Below are 13026 nucleotides of genomic sequence, written 5' to 3'. Positions count from 1 at the left end.
AAAAAGAAAGGCACAGGTGTGGGAATGTCTCTTACATCCTCTGCAGTGAAGACTGATGCAAAGAATTAATTTAGCTTCTTCAGAACTACTTTGTCTTCTGTTAGTGCTCCATTTAGCACCTCTATTGTCCAGTGGCCCCACTGATTGTTTGGCAGGCTTTCTGCTTCTGATCTACTTCAAAAAATTGTGTTAGTTTTTGTCTTTTGCTATTTGCGCTTCAAATTCTTTTTTGTCCTGCCTAATTATACTTTTACACTTGATTGGCCAGAGTTTATGCTCCTTTCTTTTTTCCTCACTAGGATTCGACTTCCAGTTTTTAAAGGATGTCTTTTTTACTCTAACCACCCCTTTTAATGTAGGGACATTCCTGGCATCCGCAGCTACTGGTCAGTATCAGATTTCACACTGCCAAGTTCAGAGGCTCAGAATGTCAGAGCTTGAAAGCATAATTAAAATAGTCCCCCAATCATAGGTGGTTAATGGGCCCTCTCTGCACTTAAATCCAAGCTGTGTGATGATGTCCTTTGACACCAGACACAGTGGTGAGCTCCATGTCCTCCCACTTGCCTGGCCCAAATGGGAAGGAAAGTCTTTCATATGGTGTATCTCTTATTGTTTTCTAGGTGAGGAAGTGCAGGAGAATAGTGGGGGACTTCTTACTCAAGAGCATAACCTACCTGAAGAATCCACAGCCCCTTTTACGAGAGGCAGCAGCCAGGTTTATAGGTAAACAAAATGAAATACTTTCCTTTTTCAATGAATTCCCTCAAAGTCATTTCTTTGTCATTGTCCTGCTCTGTTACCTTTAGCTGCGAGATCTGCATCCTTGGCTCCTAAGTTACTGAACTGAATCAAACAAGAGGGTTGTACAAAAACTGGAGCAATTGATATCCCAACCTCCTCTCCTTCCTGCATCTAGGGGACTCCCTCTCTCCTGCTACCCCAGAGAATCCCTCCAGTTTCTTCCTTCTAGAGGAATTCCCCTACCTTTACTCTTCTTCCGCTGATCCTATGGGAATTCCTGTAGAGACCAGATCCTCAGCTGGTATAAATGGGTGCAGCTCCACTGACGTCATTTTACACTAGCTGAGGATCTGGATTCTAGTCTTCTTTACAAATTGGTCTCTTGGGAACTTCTTAGGGAAGTTTTGGGAATTTGTCAGATTTCTCGAGGGAGCATCTTCCTACTTTCTTCATTTCGGAAGAATGAAATTTTAGAAGTTAGGTAAAGTTATCTGATCTTTGTTTTTATCTCACATCTAGAGTTCATAGTAAAGAATTTGAACTTAATTCAAGTTGACAGAGATGATGTGATGCTACTGCTCAATGGTAAGGAATTGCTTGTGATTCAGGTTCCTTTGCAAATTATAATGTGTCTTCATTTATGTTATCAAAAAACCTCTGCCTCCCCCACCCACTTGTCCTCTGGGCAGTAATGCAGGAGGAGTTTATAGAAATGGGGAGAGACCAGAGTAAATTCTAAAACAAAAATAATTAAGGCTATAAATGGAGAAAGCTCCATTATAACCACCTGTTACACCTGTTTTCATTTATTACTGTAGGTGGGCAAACTATATTTGCAATGAATAATTTTTTCAGTAAATATTGCCCTGTAGTTTGCTTCAAATTATTTGTGAGCAGTCATAGATTTTGTACAGATTTTGTTCATTATTCCAAAATTACAAATAATACTCTTAATACAAACATAATTCAATCTATCTGTTCTTATTGATCTGCTCTGCTTGCTTTTATTTATTCATTTATTTACTTATTATTCACTATTTGCTACTTCTGTGGTGTGTGATTGCCTATACAGGGGGAGCCTATAAAGGAAGGATGGGGTCCACCTAAACCAAAATAGAACCAGATTCCTGGAAAGTAAAATTAAAAAGGTTGTAGAGCAGTTTTTAAACTAAGGACTAGGGGAAAGCCGACGGGTGCATAGGAGCACGTGGTTCAGACAGAGAGGTCCCTTAGGGAAGTATCTATTAATGGAGATTGTCTATATGCTTGTAAGGAGAAGAGGATGGAAAAGGATAAAATATGGGTAGGATCTGATGAGAAACAATCAAATGAAAGAGTCCCATTCAATTACATCACATAATGGCAGACAGCTAAAAAGTGGCAATTTTTTTAGGTGCTTATATATAAATGCTAGTAATCTAAATACTAAGATGGGTGAACTTGCGTGCCTTGTATTAAATGATGATATGGATATAATAGGCATTGCAGAAACTTGGGGGGGGAATGATAATCAACGAGACACAGTAATAACAGGGTACAAAATATATCAGAAGGACAGAATAGGTCATACTGGTGGGGGAGTGGCACTATATGTGAATGAAAGCATAGAGTCAAATGAAATAAAAATCTTAAATGAAACAAACTGTGCCATAGAACCTCTATGGAGAGTAATTCCATGCTTGAATAATAAGAATGTAGCAGTAGGGATATACTACTGAGCACCTCACCAGAATGGTGATAGTGACTGTGAAATGCTCAGGGAGATTAGAGAGGCTATAAAAATAAAAAACTCAATAATAATGGGGGATTTCAACTATCCCGATATTGATTGGGTACATGTCACCTCAGGACTGGATACAGAGATAAAGTTTCTTGACACCTTAAATGACTGCTTCTTGGAGCAGCTAGTCCTGGAACCCATAAGAGGAGAGGCAATTCTTAATTTAGTCCTAAATGGAGCACAGGATCTGATCCAAGAGGTGACTATACTGAACCTCTTGGTAATAGTGACAATACATAAACAAATTTAACATCCCTGGGGAGAGGAAACACCACACAAAAATGAGGAAGTTAGTTAAACAGAAATTAAAAGGTACAGTTACAAAAGTGAAATCCCTGCAAGCTGCATGGAAACTTTTTAAAGACACCATAATAGAGGCTCTATTTAAACGTATACCCCAAATTAAAAAACATAGTAAGAGGACCAAAAAAGTTTCACCAAACAACGAAGTAGAAGAAGCAATTAGAGTAAAAAAGGCATCCTTTAAAAATGGATGTCAAATCCTATTGAGGAAAATAGAAATGAGCATAAACTCTGGCAAGTGAAGTGTAAAAATATAATTAGGAAGATCAAAAAAGAATTTGAAAATCAGCCAGCCAAAGACTCAAAAAGTAACAGCAAAAAATAGTTTTAGTACATCCAAAGCAGGAAGCCTGCTAAAGAACCAGTGGGGCCACTGGACGATCGAGATGTTAAAGGAGTAATTAAGGAAGATAAGGCTATTGCAGAGAAACTAAATGAATTCCTTGCATCAGTCTTTAGAACTGAGGATGTGAGGAAGATTCCCAAATCCACACCATTCTTTTTAGGTGACAAATTGGAGAAACAATCCCAGATTGAAGTGTCATTATAGGAAGTTTTGTAACAAATTGATAAATTAAACTAAGAAGTCACCAGGACCAAATGGAATCTACCCAAGAGTTTTGAACATAGTAAGAGGACCAAAACATGTGAAATTGCAGAATTACTATCTGTGGAATGTAACCTATAATTGAAATCAGCATCTGTATCAGATGACCAGAATACTGCTAATGTGACACCAGTTTTTTAAAAAGGCTGCAAAAGCAATCCCAGCCATTACAGGTGGGTAAGCCTAACTTCAATACTAGGCAAATTGGGTGAAATTATAATAAAGAACAGAATTATCAGTCACATAGATTAATTTGATTTGTTGGGGGAAGAGTCAACATGTTTTTTGTAAAGGGAAATCATGCCTCACCAATCTACTAGAATTCTTTGAGGGGGTCAACAAGCATGTGAACAAGGGCGATCAAGTGAATATAGTGTACTTAAATTTTCAGAAAGCCTTTGAGAGTCTCTTAAGCAAAGTAAGTGGTCATGGGATAAGAGGTAAGATCCTCTCATGGATCAGGAACTGGTTAAAAGATAGGAAAGAAAGGGTAGGAATAAATGGTCCATTTTCAGAATGGAGAGTGGTAAATAGCAGGGACCCCAGGGGTCTGTACTGGGACTATTACTATTTTCCAGATCATTAATGAATATGTTGAAAAGGGTAAACAGTGAGGTGGCAAAATTTGCAGATGATATAAAACTACTCAAGATAATTAAGTCCAAAGCACATTGTGAAGAGTTACAAAGGAAACTCACAAAATTGAGTGACTAGGCAACAAAATGGCATATGAAATTCACTGTTGATAAATGAAAAGTAATACACATTGAAAAAGATAATCCCAACGATACATATAAAACGATGGAGTCTAAATTAGCTGTTACCACTCAAGAAAGAGATACTGGAATCATTGTGGATAGTTCTCTGAAAACTCCACTCAGTGTGCAGTGGAAGTCAAAAATGCTAGCAGAATGTTGGGAATCATTAGGAAAGATATAGATAATAAGACAGAAAATATCGTATTGTCACATTATACATCCATGATACACGCACATGTTGAATACTGTGTGCAAATCTGGTTGCCCCATCTCAAAAAAAAAAATATTAGAATTGGAAAAGGTATAGAAAAGGGCAACTAAAATTATTAGGGGTATGGAAAGCTTCCACATGAGGAGAGATTAATAAGACTGGGACTTTTCAGCTTGGAAAAGAGACGACTAATGGGGAATAGGATAAAGGTCTATAAAATCATGACTGTTGTGGAGAAAGTAAATAAGGAAATGTTATTTCCTCCTCATAACACAAAAACTAGGGATCACCAAGTGAAATTAATAGGCAGCAGGTTTAAAATGAAAAAAATGAAGTATTTCTTCACACAACGCACAGTCAACCTGTAGAACTCCTTGCCAGAGGATGTTGTGAAGGCCAAGACTATAACAGGGTTAAAAAAAGGACTAGATAAGTTCATGGAGAATTACTGTTTATTATTTGTATTACAGTAACAGCTAGAAGTTCCTATAAGGATGAAGGGCTAAATGCTGTATAAACACAAAATAAAAGACAATCCCTGCACTGAAGAGCTTACAGTCTTATCCCCTATTTGTTTCCATGAGAAGATTTAGGGAACTGTCTGTTTTCTCTTATCATGGGGCCAGCATGGACAGGGTTTTTTAGTGGGGCAATTTGCAGATGGGAAATTGAAAATCTCTCATTGAAAACGAAATTTTCTGTAAAATTACTGTGAAATCAGGGATAACAAAATGTTATGGACATTTAAAAAAAAAAAAAAAGTTAATCCTGTATCCTGTGAATTTATATTCTCATCGCTATATGTATTTCTATTGCAAGTTAACTGTATATCTGAATGTGTGCAACATGGGCACTATCATAAGTGTCTTGGCTGAACTCTTGCCCCCACTGAAGTCAATGGTAACAGAATTTCATCCCTTACCTTCAAATTTCCTGACTTTGGGTCTGAAGTGCCTCTGCTTTTCCAATGGCAAAAAGCAGAAGCAGTAAGCACAGCACTGGAGGAGTTGCTAAGCAGCATGCTTCTGGCCTGTTCTACAATGGCTGTGAATTTCGGCGGCAGCCGATGGGAGATACGCTAGCTAAGTACAGTAACTGGTGTATCCCCCATTGACTTCCTAACTTTTACTCACTGCGGTGTCTCCACTGCACTGTGCCGACGGGACTGTCCTCCCGTCGATGCAGCGCTATGCTAGTTGCTGGGGTGGATTTACGGAGTCGGCTTCCGGGTGCGATTGAGTGAGTCCATTGCTATAGTGACTATAGTGCTATTGAGTGAGTCCATTGCTCCATTGCTATAGCATGAGTTGTAATCATGCATGCTACATTGGTACCCTGTATTGCCTCACCAATGTGCCTCAACCTGGACTGGAAGGGACTACCTTGAGGGTTGAGCCTGGAGTTTGGGCCCCAGGAGCCATCCCTTTTTGTGGCATCTTTGATGAGGCTGTGTAGAAAGGTGCAGTTTGCTGTATACTTGTGTTTGGAAATCTGCCCCACGATGCTACTGGACTGAGATGGTAATATTTTTTATTGTAAAATAATTCCTATATTTTTGCAATAAATCCCAAGAAATGGATGGGTTTTATGCAAGAGCTCAAGAGAAATAGGTAATATGTCATTAGAAAGAATTTCTTCCCTGGAGGAACTCAGAGATTGCCAACCTTGTACCAATTTTTTAAAATGGTGCTAAGGGAAATTCTGAGAATTTATTGATAGATGTGACTGACTTCAGTGCCTGAAAAAAATAGGTCAGAAAATTGTTAATTTATAAAGCACTTAGAGGCGTAATGTCTAAATAATCCAGCATCTGTAATGGTACTATAGCTTCTGTCATGGTAAATGCTGCCTCTCTAAGCTGGTAGAATTGTTTGAAAGAGTTAAGGAAGTAGTAGATAAAGGAAGAAATAAATATGTTTAGACTTCCAAAAAGCTTTTGATAAAGTCCCTCACAAGAGATGGTTAAGGAAACTTAGTAACCAGAGAGTGAGAAGTACATTTTTGGCATATATTAATAACTAATTAAAAGACTGAAAGCAACATAGAAAATATTTTGGGGTCTCTCAAGGATCAGTACTTGGACCTGTTTTCGATATGTTTAATATTTTCCTGGAAGATGGGGTGAATAGGTGGTAAAATTTGCTGGTGACTTAGTCATTTAGATTACTCAAGACTTGGAAGAATGAAGAAGAATTTTATAAGAATAGAAAACTGGGCAACATGATAGGGAGAAGTGTAGATAAAAGTGGGCACATTTGAGGGGCTATGAATTGGCCATAAGTCCTCAGGAAGGGGAGACCTAGATGTCATTATGAACAGCTCAGTGAAGACTTAAAAGTGCTGGGATAAATTGGACAGTAGCTTTTTAGCACTTCCTAATAAAGATAACTGTATTTATCTTGAGGTGGTCTAAAGATAATTAATTTTCTTGGCTCTGCAGTGTATAACCGACCATATTTTTATGTTTCATCTTGGTTTGTTATCGCCTTCGCTCTCACAAAAGCCCAGCAATGTTGTGTTGGACTGAGATCTCAATCAAATCTGAGATCTCAATCTTTTCTGGCTACTGAAGATGCTGTTAGTAAGTTATTTTAACTTTAGTGTTCTGGCCAGATTTCAGTGGGAGCAACTGCATTCTGCATATCTAAATCCCTCCTGGAGTTGCAGTTGGGTTTTTTTTGGTCCTGAAATGAGTGTAGTGATGTTGTGCCGTGCTAAATAGCTGCCACATTGCATCTCAGCAGTGGGTGAAGGGGAATCCTTGTATATAGTTTGTGTTTTAATTTTTAAGTTTATAAAGTGCTTTGGGATCCTTCAGGATGAAAGCCATCGTTTAAATATAAGAGATCTAATTCTGCTCCCACTTACATGGATATAAAACAGGAGAAACTCTATTAAAGTCAGTGATCAAGATTCTGCAATCTGGCTGAGCTGCACTTGGCATAGGCCTGGAGGCAGTGCAGGAGTGGTTTGTATCAGCTCTGCTGCTCCCTGATATTTGGGCTGGACTTGAATAGTCTCTGGGCTGCTCTAAATTGCATCCAGCTCCCCGGGGCAAAGGTGCTCCTATCTTGTGCCATTTCCCTTGGTCAGGCCCCATTGTTGAGGGGTGAGGATAGCATCATGCCACTACTGGCTCTTCCTCTTTTGGGAATATCCCTGCACTGGGGAAGTGCTCAGGAAACCAATTAAGACACCTTTATGGCCCCTTTGCCCTCAATGGAGTGGAACACAGAGGCCAAAGATCTAGCCCAGTAGTGTCACACTGATGTAAAACCAATGTAACTAAGATTAGAATTAGGCCCATGATATTATTTCCCTTATGATATGTTATTACATTTTAAGGGCATATTGAGTTTTTATTTTGCATTCCTCTGAAGCATCAAGTACCAGCCACTGCCAAGACAGGATACTAGGCTAGGTGGACCATTATATTCCTAACTCATTACACATAAGCTAGCCAATAGAAAAGTAATTACCAAATTGTAGATCCAGGCTGAATTTGAACCAATGATTTGCAAATGCAAGACTTTATAGCAGACCATTTCCATTTCTCAGTACTCTGCAGTCTTTATTCCCATTTAAAAATCAACTCAAATGAGGTTTATAAAATAAATTAGAAATGGGAAAAAGAGCTATTTCAGGATTGTTCCTACAGTGTTTTGTGTAGTCATATGGTAAACATCAGTCAAGCCATAGGGCATCTAGCCCTTTTCTTAGGGACTATACTACAGTTTAAAAGACTTCACTATGTGTAATTTTATTCACATTTGGCCTACATGTTTTGTGCTTAATGTCATCCCATTATTTCTAGTCACATCCCTTTACAATTCTTAACACCAGTTTTAGGAGTAGGAGAGTACCCAGTGTGAATGTGTTCTGTTTGCTGGAGAGATTCCAACTTTTTTATTTACAGAGGAGAAATGAGGACTTCACAAATTAAACTCAATGGTTCTCAATCTATGGCATTTAATGAGATGACTCAGTGCTCTGACCTGAGGGTGGTGATGGGATGAGGAAGGCTAAATTCTCATCCTGGCACAAAGGGCAGATTAGAAATGGTATATATTTTCTGCTTCTGCGATTGGGATATGGCATGGAGCCCAGGAAAATGGAGTACAATAATGGTGCCTATTGAAATGTCATCTCATTGATACTGTGTGCCTTGACTTGCATTTCTTCTTGGTTTCAGCTCTTGATGATCTTAAATATGACCCTGTAGCCTCAGTCTGCATTGCAGCTATAGACACCATAACAAATATTGAGACAGCTTGTTTGCCTGAAGCAGAGCCTTTCTCCAGATTGAGGAGGTTTTTCAGCTCTCTGCCAGTTCAAAGAAAGAAGATTTTTAAAGACAGAGAAATCCCATTAAAGTACATGTCCAGTTCAAGGCAATTAAGAGAAAAAAACATCCCTGAAGATACTACAACAGCAGACCAAGAAGAAGGGGAAAAGAGCATGAAACAGAAGCTATGGAAGCTCACAAGGAATCTAAAGAAGAAAAGATTCAAATGTTTTGGAAATACCTTCCACAAAGGTATTTTCTACCCTTCCATGCCCCCAATAATTATTGATTCTGTTAAATATCATGCTGAGAGAAGTCATGTGAACTACACTGGAAGGACTGCCACTTCCCAGCCTACATCTGATGGGTTGGAGCTGCTGAACCTTAGACAAGAAATCCCATTGTGTCTTCTATAGTCAGCCTCCTGCAGTGTGTTCAAGATCCCATTCTCCAGATACATCAGATACATATTTCTAGCTAGTCCACTGTATTCCTGTAGGCCATAGACTTCAGAGAACCCCATTCACCAAACCAAGTGAGGATGTTACTTATTTATCATGGAGGAGAGAAGGCAGGCAACATACCTGTAAGAACATTTTGGTTTTTTGTCCATAATCAGTGATTTAGAACATTTATTAATATGTAACTCTGAAGTTTCAATATAATAGTATCCCACTAGGACATTTATGAGCATGGATAAAGGGCAAAGTTAAGGGTTTGTTTTTCTTTTATGGAACTTCTTGTCCAAAGATTTCCTCACTTTGAAATGGTTGTCCTATGATAAAGATGAGGTTATTTTCAATTATTGGATATTTGTTTACAAACAGAATTCTGTCTTGATTTTTTCCCCTGGAAATACGCCTGCTTTTAAAATCTTAGCATCTGCCAAATCTGGTTATTCGCATTTTTTCACATTTTGAGTTTTTGTAATCTTCACTTCTTGTTTATTGCTAATAAGTGGAGACAGTGCTCTCCGTGTGTACAGAAGCACAAGTCCATCAGCTTCTTGGTCCCATGTTCATTCCTTTTGCTCCCTCTCAGCCAGGGCTTCAGAGTTGAAAGAATCTGATTACTAATAGAAATGGAGATTGCATGCTACTATGTTGCATCTATAGGCTGCTCTGCACCAGGGCTGTGGCCATACTTTGTGTCTATGACCCGGAAAATGTATTCCTCCTCCCTTCCTAAAATATAAAAGTGTTCAGTTATTCTGCAAAGGTGCATTTACCATGATGGCTTGTGTTCCTGGTGTGGATTTTGGTCTTTTATGTGGTTCACTCTTTGGGATGAATTCAAGAATTTATCCAGAGGAAATCAGGAAAAATTACATTGTATTTGTTGATTTCCACTTTGGTGCCAGAATAGCAATGATGGTGCCACTTCCCTTTTACACCTTTCATATAGGTAGCAAGCAGTGGGGATGTACACACAGCATTGCAGTCACTATTCTTGCTTACCTATGCTACTTTCCTTACCTCACAGGTGCTGCAGATGCACATTAAAATAAAAAATTGACCATGCTGATGGGTCTGCAAACCCTCCAGTAGCTGCTGAAAGAGTGAGAAAATGGAGTCGCCCAGAGCAACTGACCCAACTGAGGGAGGAAGAAAACTAAGAGGTCAGGAGATGGTTTCCTTCTCGTTTTGCAGCGAGACATGAGGAAATGTTTGGAGCTGATGGACGTGAAGGATATGGAGAAAGAAGGTGCAGGAGAGAGATGCAGGAACAGACATACAGGAGGAGGAAAATGACAGCTTGAAGCTGTTTTTTCAGAGCACAAAACTCCAGCTGAAGAGGGCCAGAACCAGGAGTGCATGCAACACAAAACAGAATTGGAAAATCAGGTCATGGTTATTCTCTACATGACAGAGGGTTTCCATGCTGTCATGGCATCTCCCTACCATATAGCCAAATATTGTCTACAGTCAGCTTTACTCTAGCAGTTACCACTTCAATAAACTCCTACAAGCTGTACCCTCCTCCTAGCACAACTGCCAGAACTACAGCCTGGTTGTGTCCCCACTTCCTCTTGGATAATAGCAATAGAGTTAATCTCCCCTCTCTTGGGTTTTGCTTTGTTTGCTAGTTTTCCTTAATAGTTGTGGGGATTTTTAAATAGATGCTGTGGTACTATTTTTTTGGAGTGATCCCCACCCTGTGAGCAAATGTGAGTGCCCAAAATTATCATTGCAGAGCCTTTGTCTGTAATCACCCGATCACCACTCCCATCACAGGACCTTGCCTTGATACCAGTCCAAGTTGTGTAAATAAAATGAAGTCATGGAATCACAGTAGCACTGGTGGATGTCATACCTAACTATACTACATTGCCAGTTATTGACAGCAGTGGTGGATTCCTAAAACTCCATGGGCTTCTTACTGATAAAATGCTGTATCTTGCATTGTTTCTGTAATGAGCTGTAGCTGATTGTATACATCAAGACATCATAGTTGTCAATGAGAACCTTCAGCACCAAAACTACAGGCTTCTCTTGAGCTAAAGGAACACTTTTATAGCTATAAGTATGTAGCGGGCTGCTCTAATCTCTGGGGAAGCCTTTAGAGGGAGACACAAGCATGTGTACTGAGGGCTTAATCCTACTCCCATTGTGGTTCATGGCAAAATTCCCACTGACTTAAGTGGGGGGCAGGAGGTTGCCCTACGCTAGTGTATTACATTTGCTCTGTATATTTTCTGTGGAATATTTCCCCAATGCTCTTACAAAAGTCATAGGAATGTAACCTTGGCCAGACTGAATCAGACCAGTGGTTCATCTAATTCAGAATCCAGTCACCAACAACAGCAAGTATCATATCCTTCAGAAGGTACCAGAAGCCTTGCAGTAGATAGTCAGGGAATAATTTAACAGCAGAGGAAGTTTCCTTTTATATCCCCTTCTATGCCCCATCAGTCAGAGGCTGCATTATGCCCTGGAGTATGGGGGTTTATGTCCCTTCCAAAGTTATTTTTAATCCATTCTAATTTAACTCTGGATGTTATCATTATCCATATAAATATCCAAGCCATTTTTTTTAATCCTGTTAAGCTCTTGGCCAAAACGGTGTCTTGAGGTAATGAGTCTCACAGATTAATTGTGTTGTGTAGAAGGAAAAGTATTTTATGCAATATTACACAAATTACAGCCTGCTGCAATAATGATTATAATCAGTGGATTTATTTGCTCAGAGGCATCTCCATCAAGTCTTGAGCTTTCCAAAGGCACATTTAATTAGCGTTCTGCACCACCTGAATTGGTGGTGGGAGCAACTTTTGTCCCCAGTGGTGTAAGCCAAAGGAATAGATTCTGAGACACCCTTCTCACCTCCAATGTAGCCATGTTTCTGACTAGCGTGGGGTAAGAACAATGTGCCATTCTACCCTTTCTTCAACAGGCCGGAATTCTAATAAAGGTTCATATCTTCATGTATTTTGGTCATCTTGCCTATGTAAACAACAGGAACCAGCTGTAGTGATACACCAGGGATTGCATCAATGGAGCAGTAACCCTTTTGATTCCTGGTCTCCAATGCTTCCTTGTGTAAACGTAGAATGGGTAGACATCTTCCATCTGTAGCATTTCCACAGTTTGGGAAACTCCTCTGGTGCTCAAACCCTTCCATTATGTCTGGGATATTTTTGTATTTTGATCACATGCCTCTGCAGGACTCTTTTTTATTGACAAACACATCTCTATCATATAAGCACATGCTATCTAGGGTTGCCAACTTTGTAATATTTAAAAACTGAACACTCCAGCATGAGTGCGGGAACCTCCCCTGCCCTGCCTCTTCCCACCCAAGGTCCTGCCTCTGCCCCACCCCTTCCCTTGAGGCCCCACTCCCATTTGATCATCTTCTTTCTCCCTCCTTCCCCCCTCTGTCATTCACTACTCTTCCCTCTCCCTCCACCTCTGTCCGAATTGGGAGGGACTCGCCTGCAGAGCCGAGGCTGGGAGCTGCATCCTCCTGATGCAGGTAGGAGGAGGCCACCACCGAGTAGGGGCTGGTGCAGGTGATGATCCAGCACCTCCCTGCCTCCCGCACCTGCAGTAACCGAACTTTTGGTGTCCAGTCAGTAGATCTGCCCTTTTCAACTGGGCTTTCCAGTTGAAAACTGGGCACCTGGCCACCCTAATGCTGTTCCCAGATCAACTGTATGTTCCACTGAGTGATAATTATCGTTGGTTGCCAGCTCCCAGGGAACCATATCCACATTGATTGGAACGTTTATCCAAGCAAAATGTCTCTCTCATATTAGGGCAATAGTTCCACAAAAGGTTTCTTTCCCCATTCCAAAGTTCTGCAGCCACTGCTATTTATCCCTGGTTCCTATGATTC

The 13026-nt window shown here is 40.0% G+C and overlaps 1 protein-coding gene across 1 annotated transcript in view; it reads left to right on the top strand.

The window, feature by feature from the left end:
- LOC137162737 (maestro heat-like repeat-containing protein family member 7) overlaps window positions 1–10973 on the top strand; it is a 43539-nt gene extending 32566 nt beyond the window's left edge. The window contains exons 20-23 of the mRNA XM_067562648.1: window positions 624–726; window positions 1264–1329; window positions 8596–8940; window positions 10171–10973. Coding sequence (XP_067418749.1) covers window positions 624–726; window positions 1264–1329; window positions 8596–8940; window positions 10171–10190 — 534 coding nt within the window. The 3' untranslated portion in view covers window positions 10191–10973. The remainder of the gene's footprint in view (window positions 1–623; window positions 727–1263; window positions 1330–8595; window positions 8941–10170) is intronic.
- Window positions 10974–13026: the final 2053 nt, after the last annotated feature.

This window comes from Emydura macquarii, unplaced genomic scaffold, assembly GCF_026122565.2.
Source record: "Emydura macquarii macquarii isolate MOO-44397 ecotype Brisbane River unplaced genomic scaffold, CSIRO-AGI_Emac_v2 contig_2457, whole genome shotgun sequence".
Lineage (NCBI taxonomy): Eukaryota > Metazoa > Chordata > Testudines > Chelidae > Emydura > Emydura macquarii.
The sequence above is the reverse complement of the archived record's forward strand: the minus strand, read 5'-3'. Positions and strand labels throughout refer to the sequence as shown.